Source organism: Halyomorpha halys, unplaced genomic scaffold, assembly GCF_000696795.3.
Source record: "Halyomorpha halys isolate HHAL.00 unplaced genomic scaffold, Hhal_1.1 Scaffold161.1, whole genome shotgun sequence".
Taxonomy (NCBI): domain Eukaryota; kingdom Metazoa; phylum Arthropoda; class Insecta; order Hemiptera; family Pentatomidae; genus Halyomorpha; species Halyomorpha halys.
In genome coordinates, this window is record NW_027105190.1 from 555,316 (window position 1) to 577,481 (window position 22,166).

At 31.5% G+C, this 22,166-nt stretch overlaps 1 protein-coding gene across 6 annotated transcripts in view; it reads left to right on the forward strand.

The window, feature by feature from the left end:
* LOC106678806 (uncharacterized) overlaps positions 1-22,166 on the forward strand; it is a 286,482-nt gene that overhangs the window by 185,953 nt on the left and 78,363 nt on the right. For all 6 annotated transcript variants that reach the window (XM_067049279.1, XM_067049281.1, XM_067049285.1 and 3 more), the window contains one exon: positions 19,006-19,128. In XM_067049279.1, coding sequence (XP_066905380.1) covers positions 19,006-19,128 — 123 coding nt within the window. The remainder of the gene's footprint in view (positions 1-19,005; positions 19,129-22,166) is intronic.

Sequence of the window (22,166 nt, forward strand, 5' to 3'; positions counted from 1 at the left end):
TTTTTTTTGTTTTATATAAGATGCATGCAAAAATTAACTACTAACAGTAATTTTTCTGTGTTCTTTTCATTAAACTACATTTCCGCCAAACCTAGTATGCCGGGACAGTAACTGCACTCAACAGAAACTACTCGAATGTTATTTCCAAATTGATTTTCATTCAAAATTGTTTATTATACGGGAAAGAAATTGAAGAGTTAATAAATTTTCAAGACCGAGTTTTTGTAAGAAAAGAGCTTTGATGATAATGAAGGTAAGGAGACGACGGACTATGTAGGTTAGAAGAGCTAACTGTGCCAAAGGCCGCTGAGGAAGGTGACAGCCGGTTCGCTGACCCCAACCGGTTTCTGCTTCCAACCAGCTTACACTTCCCCCCTTCCACCTCAATATATCTGACTTTTGTAAACTTTTAGAATAAATAAAAGAAGTTATTATAGACAATGGCTTTACTGGCAGAGGCGATATTTGATAAATTTCTTCAACGTTCTGCACTTCGTCGTTATATCACGACTTAAACGATATTTGATTCTAAGAAAACGGGTGAAATCTTCAGTTGGTTATATTAATATTTTTTTTCATTTTTTTTTTGGGGGGGGGAAAGAAATCAGGCCTAATTAACTAATATCGGCGTATATTGATTTCTTACTATTAGGTAAAGTATGAAAATAGTATTTATAAAGCAATAACCCAAGTAAAAAAAAAGCATGGTATATAAAAGAAGAAAGAAACAGTTGATGATCTGAAGGTTTTACGCCTTTGAACATAACAAACAAACATTCTCATCAAAGAGGTGACTCTGGTTCACATTTTTCGCTACCATTTTCTCTCAGAATGGGACTTCACAAATAGTAACAAAGATACGAGTTTAAAGAAGGGTCAAATACAGAGTGCTCAATGCTTGATTGGGACTTTTTCTGAAAGTTCTCAAATGAATGTTGGTAGTTCTTAGTTATGAATCAAGATTCTTCTGGTAGTGAAGTCAACTTTCTAACTTCTTTCAGTTCTCCTACTGCACACTGAACTCATGAATATCCAACGCAGGATCCTCATATAAAGTCTAATTTTAAAACGATTTTAGGAGTATTTGTCATGTTTGTTAAATGTAAAATGTTTTACCATGTTAAATGTTATAAGTATAGCATTGTTAGCAGCCCTATTTAATGCCATATTAAATGATATATGTACATCTCCTAGCGGATTTTCTAAGCAACTTGTTTTATAACCCCTCCTTCCGAAACATCATGTTATTGTTTACTTCTAAGATTTGATAAAAGTAATTTATAATAACATGTCCAGAGTGAGTGAAATGTGGAATTTGTGTGCAAGTTTGGCAACCGAATGTCTTTTAGATCTTCTAACTTGTGAGGAAGAGAATCAAGATGAGCTAATTGACAACTATCATTACATTATTATAATTGTCATCCATCGCTTTATTAGTCATAAAAACATCCTAAACAATGCTAACACAATCAACACACAAAATACGAGCAAGTAATATGCATAATACTACATAGCTTGTTACTACAACAAACAAAATAGTGACGAAATCATTTGGTTGTTGCGAGACATTTTCCATTTAGCAGACCTAGTAACAGACTCTCAACCAGGTTATTACATATATTTGATACATCGTTTTAACATGATAAAAGAAGGAAATATGTCTCCATTTAACATGGGTTTTTTCCATTTAACATGTTAAACTAAATATCATGAATACCCCTTTCTTCTCAGTAATTTTCCTGATCCGAAGCATCCGAAAGACGCAAATGATAATAATAATAAAAACAGAATAACTCTTTAAAGTTTTTGACGATTCATGAACAAAAGATGTGGAAAATTGGAAAATATCAAGGAAAAACTCATTCGATGATTTCCATTAACAACCCATCGAACTTGAGATAAATTACCTAAGTTCGATGGATTGTTAATGCTTTCTTAATGGCAAATATTTATTTTTAAGTCGTTTTCACTACCAAAAGATACTTGATTCATTGAGATAATATTTAAAGTAATATGACTCCATTTATTAGCTCTAGTTCCATTAGAGATTCACATTACTTAGGATGGCTCTAGAGACTTCGTTACAGGGGGGGAGGGGGATTAGGAAGAATTTGACGTATTCCTTCACTAATAGTTTCAAAATCAGAAAAAGTATAGAGCTTTGATACCACTGCAAAATCGAGATAAAAACACTTTGTAAAACAATAGCCACAAACAAAATAATAAATAATAATTAGTAGTACCTACCATAAGGTTAGGGTTGTACATTCAAGTTGTTTAGATGCGTGCACGCTTTTCTGCAATGAAAAAATAAAAATAGTCCCCACTCGCAAGTGGTTCAAACTAAGTGAAAACACTATTCTCATAAACAAGTCTAGGGTACTGTTAGTCGCGCAAAATAATTTGTCTGTAATGGCATTTACAAGAAGTTTAGAACGATGAAAATTATTTCAGGACTTCAGATAACAACTGGTGCCATTTTTGGAATTACTTACATATTTGTCTCAGTTTAATCTGGTACAAAAGTAAAATGGAAGAAACTTTTTTTAAGATCGTTAAAGTTTTTAACATTCCAAACCATTCGTATTAAGCAGCCGGATCTAAATGAAATAATTCTCACTCTACTGACCGCAGGCTCCGTTAACAGTCCGTTATCCTGGTATTTACTGTCGGTTGCTTTAAAAGGAGTTGAAGACCTTCCATAGTGTGAGGAGCGTCGCCTTCCAAATACCATTAACCTTAGATGGTATCTGCGGTGTTCCTAATCCAACTGACGCTCATTACTCTGAAGGAGAATCTTTCCAACAAAGTTACCAAATTTGATAATTAAATTATATCTTCAGGTTTTATATTTATTTCTCAAAAATAAAGATTCCTTTGGACAAATAAAATTCTACAGTTATAACTTATTTATTTTATTTCATACTTGAAATTTTCTTGGATCTAATAGGTTTTGTAAATATATATTTTCAATAAAAATTAAACATATCTCAATAAGATTCTTCAATATAAATTTGTTATTGATAATTTCCTGAAGGATTTTGGATTCATTACCTTTAGTTAGAAAACTTCTCATTTGTATATTATAGAGTAGTCTTTTATATATAGCATAGTTAAGACAATGGACCGAATTCGTTGGTCAAGAAATCTTAAGTATATTTTTTAATAATCATAAAAATTAATATCGCTCGAACTTGTCTTCAAAAAAATACATAACGAAGGTTAAGAATACGGTGCGCGTTGCGTCATCATACAACTATCACCATACAAATTTGAGTTAAAATCAGTTCTTTCATAATTAAAAAAATGAAAGTAAAAGCTATGGTAGAAATTGCAATAGAAACACAATACATTTATTAATAAATTCAGTTTATTTATACGTTTTTAGTAATTCTCCAATACCTTCTGCAACTTGATAAGTTATATATTAACTTTTCTAAATTGTTTGGCTTTTCAAAGGTATGTTATTACAATAACATAATTCTTTTTAAACGTTATATTTGTCCATATTTATTATTAACAAAGAGCGATGACTAATTATTTCTAGTAAACTAAATTAAAAGCACTTTAGATTGAGTAGTAAAAATTCGGTATGGTATCCATGAGAGTGTATTCCAATTAGAATAATAAAATCTACCTGTAATTAAACACTATTTATTTGTATATTGACTGAATTAATTTTTTTCAAAATCGTTGGAGCCTATTTTGGTAATATGGTAAAAAAGTGGAAAATTGATGATGTGAGATAATTTCGAATAGCCCATTTTAGGGGGAAAGTTCCTTCGGCATTACTGGCCTATATCTACCTTAAATATGTAATTCATGTCTACAACTTTTTGGGCTTGGCTATTCACATACACAGATCATTTTGAGAGACTTAGAAATTTTCATAATAACAATAAATTTTATTCATAGATAAGTGAATATTAAAAAATTGATAATTTTAGTATAAATAAATATATTTTATCATTAATAATAGATATAAATATATTTTTCCATAATTAGTGCAATTTATTATATCTAATGTTTCCTAAGAGTTAAATATCTTTTTCTCCTGCTAATCTGTTCTGAATTGAGAATGACCGGGAGAAGATGCAGAAAACTGAGAGAAGATGCATGATATCATCAAGGCCATTTATATTATACAGAGAGCTATTATTTCTTTTTTTAACCATGACTGGAAATTAAGATTAAGCATTTCTAATTTTTCTTAATAATCTTAATAACAACAATGAAACATTAAAAAGATTCTTTATATCAATTTAATTAGTTTTATTTTCCTTGATAGGTCGATGGAAATATATTAAATTTGGCTATAATGTAGTTTTTCCTTATCCTTGAGTTTTCAATTTTATTATTATTCCATTTCATAGATGAATTAAAATATAATAGCAAAATATTAGGATATACTGAAAACGAAAAGATGCAACATCTTTTGAACCTTCTGCTTACTGAACTCTGGAATTTTCTTTAAAACAAAAACACTTAACGAATCCGAACGATGCCGATTACACCAATCACTCACTTCTTCAAGCTTAAAGCTTTTCGTCCTAACCCAAATTCACAAGAACAGCTTTTGTGTTGTTTAACAGTGCTAAGTTAAACAACACAAAAAATACCTTTCTTTTTTGCATCTATATTTAACCTACCGTTCGTAAGATAGCCTCTGAGACAACTAATTATATTAAAATGTGCCAAAAATAGTTTTTATTAAGCTAAAACATAAGTGGAATGGAGTGATGATCCATGCTTGGGCTGACCTGTTTTTGTAGATCAGAGAATGAGCTCAGTATAGAAGGTAAGAACCTTCTTGTAACCAAATGGTTTTAACAATAGAATACCTAAAAATTTAGAGGATAAAAAAAATTAAAGAAATTTAACAATCGAAATTTAGTGATTTATTTTCCTTCTCACCACAATATTCGAATGGTGAGAAAAACGGATGCCGCCATCCTCCCCCAGAGAATTTGTTTTATCGTTGATTAGGGATTTGTATATAGTATTTTGCGTTGAGGAAGTTCGATTTTTTTATTTTTATTTTGGCAAAATTCCTAAGGTTGAGTGAATGAAAATTTTTGATTCATGAGGATAGAAGTCGTTAAATCGTAAAGAATTTAATTTTAGATATATTGATTACTGAATTTCAATTCAGCTAACGATGGTTGAAAAAGTGTTGCGTTTTCTTTCTTACTTATAAAAAAATAGATTACCCTCGAGTCATGAGGAGCAAGTTGACCACAAAAATCGTTTACAGAAAGTAATAAAAAACGAACAGTAGCGTGCACGTAATATTGGAAACCGAAGAGATTATCAAAGCTGCAAAAATAACTCTCGTAGGTCAAAGAGGTGCAGCAAATATAGTCTGTATGATCTCAAGTTTCTTTCAACATTAGCTACTAAGGAAATCAAAAAAAGCCAAAGCAGACACAGAAAATGTCTGAAAATATGCACTTGATGAATCTTCAGGTAATTGACTGCAGGCCTCCGCCAGGGAGGGCGGTACTATTTTGTCTCGGGCCAGGCCTCAGATGGCGACGACCATGACTGACTGTAAATTAATAAAATATTAAATTAAAAAAGTGATGATTTTCACGGGAATTATTCTCGTAAAATGTATCTATTTGTTTGTTTTTGGCAAACTGATCTACTGCTGTGACTATGAATGATGGTCTGATCTCACATTACCGTCTAATATTGAATTTGTTTAGCGGGTCACTGAAGAGGATCTAAGAGAGTGAATTCCAGAGAGCGAATTTGTTGATCGGGTGAATTAAAAAATCGTTAAAGGGTGAAATTGGAGGAGCAGAAATGAGAAGGAAAAATAGGAATAAATTGAAACATTTGTATTTGTTGTACAGACCGAAATTGAATGTAAAAGGAAACTGTAGGGGAAAAAAATTGTTTATGATATCTTATTATTGTATCTCTTTTTTTCTAATTATACCATGTATCTGAAATTTATATATGTCCGATTACAGATTGATAAGTATGCTGTGTGAGATAGCAACCTGATGTATTTAGGCAGCATAGATAAATAAAGTATTTCTCTCTCTCTAATGTCTATCATGGAACAAAATTGTTTTCTGCATGTTATCGATCGAAGTCAAATCGAAGTTGGGGTATAATCAATAATGTGGAATTTGGTATCTAGATGGTTCCATGTCTATTTGGTCAAATTCCATCAACTATTTTCACTTACGCTTGCACGAACGTATTTCTCTTGGCAGACCTTTATTTCGAAAACTTATGGTTCGAATTTTAAATTACGCATGCGCAAACGTATATCCTTGAAACTTCTATATTTAAAAAAAGGACTAATCTGATTTCGTCAAAAATGTGATCAAAATTAAGGATTAGTGCAAATCCGGTCCAGTATTAATTTCAGCTAATTCTATCCACTGCATTTACTTAGGCACGCGTAAATTTATATTCTTTGAAACACCAATATTTTGAAAAAGGTCCCACTGATAATGGCCCCATGTTGTAGAGAAATTAAATATTAGCGTAGGCATGATCTATATGTTATCAAATGTCATCCGCTACTTTCGTTTCCTCAGAAGAACAAGTAAATTTTCAATTTATGTGTCTATATTTGCAAAATTAATGCTATACCTTAAACGCTACTAGTTTAAAATTTGTTTAAACATTTCTTCTGAAATAGGCAGACCAAAAACAATTTTGTCCAGCTAGATCTGCCATCAACTGAATTATATTTACCGTGTGCAGTTGATGCAGTAGCGCGTTGTGTAGCCTTCTAAATTCTCAGGTTAATTAGTCCTTCGGTCAGAAAAATAATACTCATTCCCTTTATGTCTACATCAATGCCTTATTCTGTTTTTGCAGTATTCGATTTTGTTTGTTTCTGTTAATATTATTTTATTTTTAAAATATTCTCTTTTTTTTGGAATAAGGAAATTTTCTATGGAAGGAGCTATTTTCAATGAAAAATTTTCATAAAAATCTGGTTCTAAAACAATTATAAAATCTAGTAATTTTATTATACGATTATAAAATTTGCTAGAACCTAGTCAACCAGTAGCCAACTCCACTTTTATACTGTTAGGTGAAACATAAAAAATTACAAAGGATTGACATAATATTAAATGCCTATAAACATGATAAAAGCTGTTATTATATTTGAGATATGGAGATTAAAATATGCAATTGTTAGGAGCTTACGCGAACACTAACTCTTGGCGATGGACCAAATCTAAAATTGACAGCAGTGATTCATCGTCTTTTTGTAAAGCTTCCAGATCGTATTCCAGCCATGCGGTGTTAAACTCTAAAAGGAATTTGGCCTTTACTTAGACTGAAAACAACCTATTTTCGATCTTTGCTACAAGAGACAACACTAAGTATACTTCAGCTGGATTTTAAATATTTCCAAAATTGTATTTCCTTACCAAAAAATCTTAATTCATTACTCTGAAATCTTTTTTTTTTCTTCTAATATTTGATAAAACACTATTAAATTTTTTCATTTTTATTTCTTTTTGTAATACTGCAACCTGTCACATTCAAACTTGTAAGAAGGAGTATAATGCAGAGGATATACTAAAGAGATAAAGTGAAGTCGAAAAGGCGGGCCTTACTTGCCTTTCAGGGCGTGTCAGAGGATTTGGGAAAGAGTGCGAGCTAGCACTGTTTCAGTTTAGATTACAATGGCGGATATTATTATTAGCATCAACATAAACCTTCCTTTCGTGAAGATGTCCTTTTAGGCATCACTTGCTATGAAGGAGAGTAGGTTTATGCAACCCCACTGCATTTAAAGGCGATATAATTATATTGGTTTAAAATAAGTAAATATTGGTTTTTATTTCTTGAGATATAGATGACAGATGACAGATGACAGATTTAGCTAATTATTTATTTAAAAATTATTATTTTCTTCATAAGTAAATATCCTATATAATTTATATTATATGTACATCCTATACGTTATGGTGACATAATTTGTAGTTAATCCAAAAATTATAGAATTTGATCGAAATAGACGCTTTTATTTTTTCATTCGTCAATTAATGAAATAAAATCACTAAATACTGTAGGCTTTCAAAAATTAATAGCTAGAAAAATATAAAATTTTTACTTTTTTTTTTTCAATGTGAACTAACCATAATAACAATAATAAAGATATGAAATGAAATCACCTTGATTAATTCACAACAATAGATTTATTTTTTCAAACTATGCTAACTAGTTGAATTTTGTTTGTCGATTTTCGTGACAACAGTGCTGTAAATCGAAAAAAAAATTAAATTACAAAATTGTTTCATTATGCAATTTATCTTAAGAATTCTTCAACATGATTGAGACATTTACTCACTAAGTCGTCATCGGCATGACAGGCGTTTGGGTCTCCTCTTAGAATGAAAGAAATTGTGATGACTGATTCTAACGGGAAATTGAATCCTAAAATGATGAATTCCCTATCGTTTTACTGTTTTCCACACCGTTTACGCGCTAAACGTAAAAAACTATAAACAAAAAAAATCTATCTCATTTTTTATCTATTTACACCGTTGGATCGGAAAAATCACCAATACAAAAGACCTATCAAGTTTCATTTTGAGATCCTCAAAACTCACGGGGTTGTCAAAAAAAAGAGTGGGAGGGGTTGTCTATTGTGTCTTGGCCGTCCTATATGATTAATACGTGACAAGTAAAAATAATTAAACAGACTAACGATAAGTAAAAAAAAAATCTTGTATTGATTTTATTTCTTTTTTTATATCCTCGGAGTATAGATGATTTTAAAATTTTAAAACAAAATACTTTCGGAGAATTTTGTAATTTCCTTCTAAAAATTTTAATTTCCTTTATTTTACAAAACAAGAACCACATGATATAATTAGTTAACATACCGAGGGTAATTAATTTAAAAATTTAATGATAAGAAACGGGCGATTATAGCTAAAAACCACAAGCTTAAATATTATACATAGTTTAGATGGCTAATCTGAAAACTAGTTAGTTTCGGTCCACAGTAATTATTTTAGATTGAATCCTAATGTTGACATATTTCTTTGTTTTTATAAACTGTAATTTTAAGATGCTAATTTCATTAGTCATTATTATTATTATTTCATGGGAGCCGCCCATAGCTCAGTGGTTAAGACACAGTCTTACCAATTTGAAGTCTATTGGCGGTGCCGGTTCGAATCCGGCCTGGGTCGTTGACTTTATTCATTGAGTGGTGGTCCCACAAAATAAAGAACTTTGACCCCTAACCATGGTTAGGCAGTATAGGACTCCAATGGGGAGTCTTGGCCGAAAAAAAAATTATTTCATGGACAACAGACTTAGGTTCTCGCGCGATATATTTCCTAATTCATCGCGCATTTCTTGACGTGTTTTTTTCGCAGGGTGGGATCGTCACTCCCACACCTATTTTTTGTGAGTGCCATGCATTGGCTAACGGTCTTCACAAATGCCCGGGGGGAGGTTGTCAGTGAGTTTTGCATTATTTTGTGCTTGAAAAAAGCTCGGGTGGGACCGGGATTTTATCAGATAATTTGTGGGTTGGAAGAGACTGGCGCGTTACCACACTGCCACCGCTGCCCCCACAGTACAATTTTTAAGATGCTAATTTCATTAGTTCTACCCACAATAAATATTTTATTATACATATTTTTTAAAAATCAAAAGTTTATTATAGCAATTAATTCGTCATAATAAATAAATGAAAAAAAAAAAAGAAAAAATTTAAAAAAGCTGTGTAATTATTTTTGCTAAAAGCTATGGAAATTTGAAGAGACATAATTTCACATTTCAAATTCTTGCTTTAAGATTGTGATCTTAGAGCAAGAATGTGACATACCACAATTTTGAAAACAATTATAATTTTGAGCAAGATGCTCCTTTGTTTTGTAGGAAAGCTATTTTTTATCGCGTTCATTTGTTTAACACCATAAATCTTACATGTTACCTTTAATATTATGGAATTAAAAAGGTAAAACATTAAATAGAGACTTAGATTTTTTTAAAACTGCACAATTTTCATTATATGCCATATCACGTACCTTCCTTCAAGCCCTTCCATTGTTTTACTAGGCTGAAGGCGTATTGCAGCTTATTCTGTAGTAGATCCTAACTTAATTCAGCATGAATCTGAAGCTTAGTGTTTAACGAGGGTTTTAGAAAAATGGAGGAAGATAAAAAATTGCTAATAATCCATGGTTTTACGAAAAGGAGAACTTTGCATAATTAGCTTGAACAAAGACAAATTCTACTTGTTTATGAAAAAACGTTTGTCTAGTTTACGATGCTGCAATTAGGAACCATTTGTCATTTAAATAACTTAAATAGTTTACTAGTTATCGCTTTCTATTTAACAACCTGAAAAAAAACACATTTATATTACCCGTTCTCAAGGAACAGAATATTAGCTCAAGTGAATTTTTTCTTTTATTTAGTTCCAACATAACGTGTTTAAACCATACAATTTTTTTTTTTAATTTTGAAAGGTTTAATACAATAGGTACAATTAAATATGATGTTCTAAATTTTACAATGTGAATCAAATTGTCATTTTGATAGTTTACAGGGAGCGTTCTTCATAATTTTTTTTCTACCACTTACATTTTCTTTAAACTTTTCTATAATGAACGTTCATATTTGGAAGCTGAGAACAAATTAGTGTAACTAACAGAGCAGGGCTAAGGTCAGATGATTTGGAAGCGCCAAATAAATAAGGACACGTCAAGATCACTGATATTTCCCACCAAAAGAAATGTGAAAAAAAGATTACGTTACTGGAAATATGCTGAATATCTTATGTTTATAAATCAGAATATACCTGTACAAAATTTCATTAAGGAACATAGTTGTTCAATTCAAGACAAAGAAAAAATACACAAAAATAATTTTCAATTATTTTTAAGGATAAAACCCTTGATAAATCTCATTACTTTTTATTTCTATATTTTGGACTAATATACAGACGGTCCATTATCAAGTTCACCTTACTCATGATTTATTCCTTCCCCATTTTAAGGGATATGTCTGAATTAAAAAATATTTTTCTATTTTCTTGTTGATCGTCCATCCATTCTTGTCGATTTCTGTTACTTACAAATTGTACTATATGTCCAATAGGGGAAAAACAAAATAGGTTATTTTACACTAATGAACATTATTATTGGTTCCGACTGAATAGATTTCAAAGTTTCCTAATGTATTTATTTTACAAGTTTGCACATTTTAACCATTAAACAATGATTTGAACTTGATTGCTGAAAAAAAAACAACTCCCTTACTATCCCCTACTCTTCCTTGACAACCAACCGATTCACTTCTATCCTGCAATAAAAAACCTTGTAGTCACCTTCGACCAACACCTCTCCTGGAATAACCACAATTCCCAAATCACACGCAAATCCATAACTGTACTCAAACAATTCTTAAGATTCCCTAATTCCATTCCTCAGAATACCCATCAGCTCCTAGCATCCTCTTTCGTCTCCCCCCACTTTGACTACGGTTCCTTGGCCTAAGGAGAGCTATCTGGTTTAGAGTTGAGTCTGAGGGGACTCATGCACTGCTTTGTAAGATTTATCTTTGGGTTTCCAAGGCGCTCTCAAGTCTCCCGCTGGTGTACCGAATTGAAGTAGCTCTATCCAACATCCCGAAGGCAAATACCTCCTTGGTGTTTTCCTATTTCCAGTTCTTAAAATAAAAAAAACCTACCTATATCCTTGATCTCATAACTCTTCGTTCATCCATTCAATCATTAAATACCAGATATCAACCGATTGATTTATTTATGCTCTCTTATAGAACCGCTTTCTTCAGCAAATCCTTATTTATAAGTGCAACCTCTTTCTGGAATTCTCTTCCCATCTTCATTCGCCAATCTCCTCACCCTTCTTTCATTCGGACAACACCTATTCCCTCACTTCTTGTATAACCAAACCTCCGCATCATTGTGAACAAATAAATAGGCTCATACTAATAAATATTATAAACAGTACTTAAGTCAAGATCCCAATGTATATTCATTTTACTTACTGGAAACTATGAAATGCTTGTCAGACAAAAATCATAATGTACGAACCACATGTATTTATTCCTAGAGGACATTTGTCCCAGAATAAAATTATTTTTTCATTTCATTTCATTTTATAACTTTGTAAAGTCTAAACGCACTGGGACTCTTCGCATCTGCAGAAAACTTCGTCAGCGTCTTGCCTGCCCGACTCATTGTTGTGTTGAATCTCCTGTGTTCTGGCTAGTATTTTTTGAATCCCGTCCGATGTGGAATTCTAAAACTCATTGTTGCGTAACATTGGACAGTTTACACGTGAACCAGAACACGCCCTTATTTTCCGCTTTAATCTTTGAATATTTTGACTATTTTATTCAGTGTTTTCGGTGGTATTGATTGTTTTTTTTTTTGTTACAATGACATGAAGTACTGAGTTAATTTTGCAGTTTATGGAAGAGATGTATTCCCATCGTTGTTTGTGAGATTTGTCCTACACCGAATATAGAAATCTTGAGTTGAAAAGCAAAACATGCATGTGGTTTGTATACGAATCTACACTAGGAACTGAAGAGCGAGATCTAATCTCTTGGCGGGAGAGATAGAATCCATAAAGTTGGTATTGTTCTTACAAATTTCACTGCCAAATTAGATTAAAATGTATTCGTTGGATGCATCCTCAAATAATTTCTGAACCTTGCTCCTTATTTAATCTTAACGTATCGAAAAGATCATTCGCATCCCGATTCCCACCATGAAATATTTTGGGAATCCACCATATTTTTGGTCGTGTTTTATTGCACTTTCAATCATTACAACGAAGGATACAGAATTCCAGAGAAAGCAACGTCCACGCAATCACCAATGAATTTGAACGGAACTTGGTGTGGACACGGTGTTCTGTCGCGGAGCAGCGTTGGGACAGCATCGGAACAATGAATCTATGCAGCCCGAATTCTGAATCGCAAATTAAATCAACTCAAAGAATCCTAGTTATTAACCTTAAGCAGTTTCTTTTATTAATACCTAACGTTTAGTTTTTTTAAGAAAAATATTTTCTCTATACACTCCGTTTTCGTGGTTCTTGGTCCGCAGCATGCTTTAATTTAGCAGCACTAGAGCTGAAGTAGGGATAAAAGGCCGATTGTGACCCAGGGCAACGAGCCTTTTTGGACTTTGGATCCTAGCCTCGAACCAACCTTAACCACTGGTCACGTGGTTAAGGTAGGGTGGTTGCAAAAAAGGCTGATTGCCCTGGGCCAGAATCGGCCTATTATCCCTACCAGCTTAGTATGGAGTTTTGAGATTTCATTTTAAACAAAAATTCCAATGTAAGTATTAAAAAAAAATCCTGATGTTGGTGTGATTTTCTCGTCAGATTGGACGGATATCACTTATAAATTTCTTAAAAAGTTAGATTACCCTGTATACATATAGTTTTCTAAATATATAAAGTTGAGCGATTTACTCAAAGATCCTTTTCACACAATTAGCATGGCTGACACGACCATCTTTCATAGCCTCTAATTTGAGACAGCTAAACTGACAATATGGAACGCCTGAGAGGAACCGACGAGGCTCGCATGCAAATGGAACTTACTAACCTTGACTTGGACTGTTACAGAGGGGCCACTATTTGCCTTTTCGGTCAGCAGGAGTTCTCCTTTCGAAATCACATGATAATGAGAATAGGAATTCTGGTCCAATTAAGCTGACAAGAATTTGAAATGAATATAAGCGATAAAATTCTGGAATTTGTTTGAGCTGCATCTTAAATTTTATAGTTAATTAAAATCAGGGAAGAGCAAAGGGCCCAAAATCCGGAGGGACTGTGCCTCTCATAGGAGTTACCTAAAAAATCTAAACAGACAAAATATTTTTTGTTAAAAAAATATATGCAAATAAAATAATCGTTTCGATCGATGATAAATAATATCACCTACTTGTATCATAACTGACATTGTATCCTAACTTATGAATATGGAATATTTTTTTTTACAGATTAAAGACAAAATAATATTTTTCCTATTGGTTCTAGATGAACAAAATTGGATTTTGAACTTGAAAGAAACGAGAGCAAGAAGAGTGATGTCAATAAGTTTTAAATAACAAGTAATTCAAATAGTGGTTTAAAAACTTTAATTTAGTAATTATTATTAAATTGTACGGACACAAAACCATAAGTGGTTTTGTAAAAATAGTGTGTTGTATCTTCCATAAAACAATTAATTCTTGTCCTTAAAATATAAAAGTAGCTTTCGCATATTATGATATATTAATATTATTAAAAAAATAAAACATGAAATATTGCGAGGAAAGGGCCAAGCAGTATTATTTTGCCCCAGTCCCGGATACACCTAACGGTGGGTCTGATTACAATCGCAAGACATACATATTCGGAAATGGCGACCAGTTCATTAATTCATATTATGGAAAGATTGTAGCATTTTTAAGTGATGCCTAATTATAACATTTTTTTTTGTAAAAGTAATATTTAGAAACAAAAAACCTTTGAAACGTTGATGAAAACAAGGCCGAATTAAAACAAATGCGGCCTACAAAAGACGTTTTAAGAAAATGCAATAGTTGAGAGAGACTTAGGGACACAAATTACTTTTTTTTTTTAGACATGTTCAATTATTTAATGGTGTTATTCTTTTTAACATTTGCGGTCATCTTTGAAATATTTTAAAACCTCGGAGTGCTTCGCGACCGCTTGGGCCCCCTCAGCTTTTATCTGGTTCCAAGATGAAGTAGTCTTCAAGTTTTTTTATATACTTTTTTTTTACGTACTTTTTTTCATTTATTTACTGAAAGTTGGAGTACAACTGGAATATAAAATTCGACGAAAAATAGTGAAAACAAAATATATAAAATACAATTTCCAGTTACTACTAATGGCTTGGTTCTTGAGAATATTTCAAAGTAATTTTTGACACTTTGTTCAAAGAAAGAAATTTCTTTCTTTTTTTTTTTTTACTAAGTAGTTTTCTTGTTTAAAGTCTTAATATAATATTTTCTGGGCCCCCTCTTATCTAGGTGATTTATTAGTCTTCTAATTTCAACATTTTATTTTTAATAATTTTATATTAACAAAATATTCTTTGGAATATTTCGGACTGTCTGTCTATCTTCAACTGTTGGTTCTAAAGACCGTTGCAAAGTGCTGTTATATTAAAATAGGCACATTTATAATTTTTTAATTATCTTGAAAAATAGCCAAAATATTTCTTCTTTAAATTAAGTTTTTATTGTTGATAATTTTCTAAAAGTTTTTTCATTATTGTTTTATCATGAGTTTTTTCTTTTTATATATATTTTTTTATCATCGATATCCTTTGATAGTTACTAAATAGTCACTTTTTGTTTGATTTTAAAGGAAATTTTGTCATATTTTAAAACTATAACTAAAACCCATTTATAAGTATCAAATGCCTACAATATATTTATATATCATTTTATATTTCATAGTTTATTGCTCCTATAAATTATATATTGTTGTTGAGGTCAACATATGGTCCAATAATCGATTATGTAATAGATGTTATAAACCCAAATCAGATCAACTCTCGGTTGTTATTATTTATACGTAAAATAGACAGATGACTTCTTAGCGCCTCATGGTGTACACATACACCAGCTCGAGCGTCTCAACTTAATTGTTCAACTTAATTTAGTTTTTGTAATAGCTTAAAGTTTGCTTTGTTCCTTTTTGTTTAGTTTGTATATTTTGTCTTCAATCCCTTCCATTTATTATGTTCAGTTATTAAAAATAAAACAATGACAAAATTCAGAAGTTCATTTCTTTTATTTTTACTATTCTACACGGTGTGGCTAGCAAAGGTTACTTTTGAACCCCTACCCGTCGTAACAGTTGTTAATGATTTTTTATTGATTGTTTATTTTGTATAACAACCAAGTACCATACCTGACTATACCAAGTTACCAAGTAGTAAATGTTCATTAATTTTTAAACAAATATTATATTATTAAAAATACATAGTCATAGCGAATTAACTTTATTGTAAGCAGTATGAAGATATTTTTGTTACAATTTTTTTTTCTTTTTTTTTTTACATTTCAAAACTAATTACGCGTCTGAATTAATCAAAGCAATAAAGTCCTCGAATCTTCATATTGAACAAAACATTTCAATATTCATTTGCTTATGATAAGGAATATATATTGACAATAAACATATATTGTTTATATTAATACAAAGAACAGTTGTATTCGTAATTATATATTATTTATAATGATTAACGTTAAATTTACAATAGGTTTATTTTTGCGACTATGACAAGGAGACTGTTGATTGACTGCCCCGTTCCATCTGGGACGAGGTCAGTAATAAAAAGCACTTTTAGGCGACGAAATAGGAAAAATACATACTAGAATGATTAGGGGATTAACACTTGCCTAATTGCTCACCATCTGCTCTTCATTAATGCCAGATAGTAGATTACTGGAACTGCAGATGTTTTCTTGAGGGTTTAAATTGGGTGAATTGCACCCCCCGCTTTCCATCCATTTGGATCTAATTCTCGACAAATTTCGTGTGATTTTTTTCTAATAAAAAGAAACTTAAAAGGATATAGAAAAGTATATTTAAATTTAAAAAACCAGTAACTAAAAAAGAAATTAATTCTAATTGTGTTTATTTCGTACGCTGGCTTTTATTGTGGTATACATTCTATGTAATATATTCCTAAAGAGCTTTTGAAGATATTCTTCAGAATAATTTTCGTATTTTCCAAATACTATTTATCAATAGAAACTCCCAACAAGATGCAGCTAAATTAGAGTTTTCGGGCCAACCGGCAACCGTCCGCGATAGCCTTAGGGTGGGCCGCGAGGTCAATCAACACTGTCAACACAAATTCATTTGAGGATTTATTGTTAGAACTATTTTATTAATTGTAATTCCCGTTATTTTTGTGTCAGCTAAAAATATTAAGTAGATGCACAACAAAAGTGACTCAAAATGAACTTTAAACCACCTAATTTGTAAATATTTTCCAAAGAGGACCCCACTTAGCCTCGATTCAGGAGTGAGGGTGGGCCGTATTTATTTCAATTTCTTGCCTTATGGTTCACAGAATTCTATGGGTTTGGAACAACTGGGCAAAGAGAAAATCAATTCCATACTCATGGGCTACAAACACTACCTGCCTTCTCTTCTTTAGTATTCCCAGCTGTAATATAAAGACGAGCCCAGATACTTCTACTCTTCTGTAAAAAAAGCTCGTAGTCATCTTCGACAGAGACATTTTTGTTAATAAATTACATTATTTTAATAATAAATTAGATTATTTTAATAATATACTACATAATACATTACGTTAATACATATACATTAAATAATATTAATTAATAAATTACATTTACTATTAATTACTAGGTCGACCACAGAAAATAGTATGGTAGGGTTTTAATTGAAGCGGACGCTCCTCAAAGCTACCAAAGCATTATTACCTGAGAATGATTACTGATGATACTTAGACCCTCTAGTAAATATGCAATCGCTCTTAGTGTTGGTTCACACTTTTATACTTTGGACCTACAGATGCTTTGTCCAGCTTGTGATCGATTGTCGATGTTCTTTCTAAAGCTCTACAGCTTTCCCCGAAACCCCCCGTGTCTTATTAGGATCTGTGAGACCCAATAGTCTGGGAGGACCCATTTAGCCTTCAATCTAGACAGGACGGTAGGGAAGAATTTTCTCAAAGTAGCGCCCTTCTGACTTGCTGCCCATCGTCCATTCCACTCCTGTATTGAGTCCTCTCGCAGTATTTTCTTCCATAAGTTTGGAGTCTCACCGATCCTCTCTCGGAGCTCCTCCGGCAGCGCTTCTAGTCCCTGCCTCTTAACTTCATATTTAAGGACATCCTCTCCTACGAGACTGGCACACCTCTCCGCTTCTGTCTTTAGTCTGGATCTGCTATTCTTGGTCACGATGACTACCAGGTCGTCTACGTAAGCCGTGGCAAGGAACCCCTTGTCCTCTAGTTCTCCCACCAACTCATCGAATACTAGCTTCCACAGAGCTGGTCCTAGGACCGAACCCTGTGGACATCCTCTTTCGATTTTTCTCTCGACCACGTAGTTACCCCTGATCCTGACACTCCTGTTATTGAGGTAACTACCAACGAGGGAGTATAGATTACTGGGGGTGTCGAGCTCTTGCAACCGCTGGAGTACACGGGGCCACCAAACGCTGTTGAAGGCGGAAGAGATGTCAAACATTATCAATAAGACATATTTCTCCGCCCTCTTCTCCACGTCCCTACGCACTCTCAGCAGCGCATCCGTAGTTCCCTTGCCATGGGTCGAGCCGAATTTCTAGATACTTATCTTTCCAATAGAATGTATATTTTTTGTTTCTATTAAATTGTTAAATATGTAGTCACGTTTTCTTTTTTTTTACCTTGAGGAATGTAGATAGCTCAGCTTGAGTATATTTACATTTTACAGGCTAATTCTGTTTATACGGGGATTGGTCCATAAAAAAATACATAATAAAAAAAAATATGCTCAAACAATATCATTGGTTCCGTGATTTAGAACTTCAAAATACACAAAAGCTCCTGACATCCTTCACCATTCTCTTCCATTTGACTAAGGTTGTCAGCTGTATGATAGTGCTATTTGTTAGACTTGAAATTAAAGAATCTTATAAATTTTTTAATTATATAAATCGATAAATGGCATTCATAGATTTCTAGGAACCAAAAACATCCTTCTATTTCACACTTTATGTTCCTCTTTTCATTCTTTGAATACAAGACTCCTCTTCTCTATAAATCTTATAGAAGTGATCCTTCAGAAAATCCTTCCTTATTTAGTCTACTTCTTTATAAAATTCTTGAACCACCTATTTATGAATCTTTCTTTACATTTTCTTTCAAAGAAGAAGGAAATGGTTATCAAGTAGGAACTTCTTGAGTAGCACAGAAAAGAATTATGATGTAACTTCTTTATTTATCTTTTAATAATATTTATTTTTTCTTTATTAGGTTTCAGAATGGTTGGAGTTGAAGGTTCTGGAAGTAACACCTGAGTTGACGCAGTTGGGTTCAACCCTCAAGGAAGCTGAAGAACTTAGACGGTCACATCATGAAGTTATTAGTAAAATACAGGTAAGCTTATTAGGAGGGTATGATAAAAAACAATACACACTTCGATATGAACTAAGTTAAATGTACTAAGTACTAAATTGTGAACAAATTTAAATATATGAACCTCGATAAAGTTGGATCCCCAACCTTAACATTTTTGAAAATTTTTTGGAGCCCTTAATGATCCTCTTAAGAGTTCTATAGTTCTCAATTATTTTGAGATATGGCATGAGAAACCTATTTTAAGTTATTTTTTATGCTTCAATGCACTCTACTGAAATATCCAGTTATAATTCATGATCAAGGAATTAAAAATTAAAATACTTTTTTATTTTAGAAGAAAAGAAATGTTATATTGGTATAATGCAATTGATACAATTTTTTGTTAGTGAAAGATGAACATATAAGAGGTCATTTTTTACATTTAAATTCTATTGATATTTAAATGGTTATCAAAGCTGGTATTCAATGACATATTTCAAATACTTTATTAGATGTTAAATTGTTCCTAAGAACTGACTAATTAACAAACAGCTCATATAAATATACTCTGCTAAATTTATTCTGGTTTTAGTTTACATCCATAACCCAACATTGTTGAGTAACTATTCAAGAATTCCTAGAAAAAGTATAGTTGGGTAGAAAGTAATTTTAATTACAATTACTGTAATTTAAAACTAGGAAATCAAATTATACTGTTGATTAGTAATTTCAACTAATTGATGAATCATTGTAACTGTAGTAATAGGCCAAAATCACTATAAATATTTTTTTTAAATAATTGCAATCAATTTTTTGCCAAACACTGGCAGAGGGTCACTGATTTTAACATTAAATTAAATTTTTTGTTAGTGATTCTACTTCAAAAAATATCATTTCACATGTTCCTTCCAATAGAATCTAGGAGCCGAGAAAAATTATAAAAATATTTAAAATAACATTTTTTCATAATCTTATTCACTTATTATTCAGCAGAAGAACCATTTAAAACATGTTTATTTTTTAAATATTAAATTTAAAAAAATACATTAGCAATTTCAATGAGCTTAGACCACTAGAAAGTCACTCCTAAATCCCTAGAGTCGTTTCTAGTGAAAACAAATGTAAGCAACAAACAAATTTCTTTTTAGTATCCCCTAAAACTACTAAATAAGAGTTTTCAAAAAATTGTTTTAAACTTAATTTTAAAAATGTACAATTACAATACTAAATAAATTTTTCTTTTTTTTGCATTTATTAAATACGACAATTCATTAATCTAACGTTTGGATTTAGTAAAATCATTTCCATTTTGCATTACTTGAGCGGTGTAAAAGAGCCTGCGCTATCTTTTGAGAACAAAGTGAACTAATATCTCCTTGCTGGCACCTCTATCCTTACAGCAAATTTTAATGAAACAAGGAATTTAAAATAAATTGAAAATAGGACAATTCTTTTATTAATGTTCTACATAATATAACCATTGATATATAGAAGAGACGTAAATATTAATTCATAATAGTTTATTATTCATCATATTCCATTCCAAGAAGGTTTAAAGGAAAAAAAAAAAATTTAACTTAATATAATTAAATGTTTGGTCAGTACTTGGTTTCATTTTAAATTATAAATGGATTTTACATGGATTAGACTACAATTTTCTATTTTTTCTGTGGCTTGGAGCTTGTTGTTGCTCCCAGCTAATGTCCAAATTCGGAAAAAACAATGAGAAAAGGTGAAGCTGCTGGCTTTTGGAAATTCTAGGAGCAGTTTCCCAGTTTACACTCCTTGTATGGTTCTTGTTCCCAGTCCTGGCTGTAGAAATTTAGTACCCCTGGGCCATTATGCCTCTTCCCCTCCTCTAAGTTTTACCCACTCTGGTTCAAAATTATTATTATTTCTGAAGCTGTTGTGTACTACTTTATATTTGAATTGTATATTATTCTATCTGGCTCTAATTCAGTTGTTTTTTTAATAGACTAAAATTAATTTATTTCATAAACTTTGCATTCTATAATTCCCAAAATATGGCCAGCACCTCCAGTGTTGGTCCAAGTCGCTTGACTATCAGGCCAGTTCTGCCTGTTTCTAACAGATTTTTATCTGAATAGATATGTTTTTATTTGTAATCAATAATAGATGAATTAATAGTAATTAATATTATCAGAAGATTCCATCTGTTGCATAAAACTTTTTAATAAACTAATCAATAAACCTTAACACTATGTACACATTCTGTTTTAAGGAAGTACTATATGTTTGCCAATGGTCGTTCAAGGAGGCAACATGTTCGGTATTCTTCTTCAATCTTCCGGGTTATTCATACTGCCAAATTACTTTATTTCATAAATCAATTAAAAAATAGAAATCATTTGTATTGTAAAATTTTAAATAAATTACTGGAAGGGAGGTTTCTATTAATATTAAATCAGTATATTTACAACATCCTAAATTGGTAATTTAGTTTTATAAAGATATTACGTGCTCTATATCCTTGAGTGGGGGTGTAGATATAAAGAAACATATTAATAAAATTTAATGATTTTTCACAATGAAAAATTATAAAATTATTAAAAAGTCATAGCTTTGTTTTCTAATTAACACTTTGTGAATGATCTAGAATGTTATACTGTATTACCTATTACAAGGTTGGTTCTGATATTATCAATTTTCAATTGAAAAATTAATGAAAATTAGTGAACTTTATTTTTAATAAATTAAGACTAAATAAAATATATTAATATCTAAATACTATCATTGGCTAGATTACAATAATGAAACAAGCTTCAATTTTGTGCAAAATGCTCTTTTGCTTCTGAATAAAACTATTTATGTTTTTTTGTCCTACACCATAATTGACATATGTTTAGCTATAATAATTGCATGCATGTATTCAATATTATATAAGAATTGTAGAATTTTTCCAAACTGCTTTGTTTATCAATTGTTATCATGTCTTAACATATTCTTGCCCCAAGCCCATCATATGTATATTTTAAAAGATAAAGTAAAATATCAGAAATGTTTCTTTAGAATTTGTTGATATGATTTGAAATTATCTTCTCAAACTTTTTATCAGT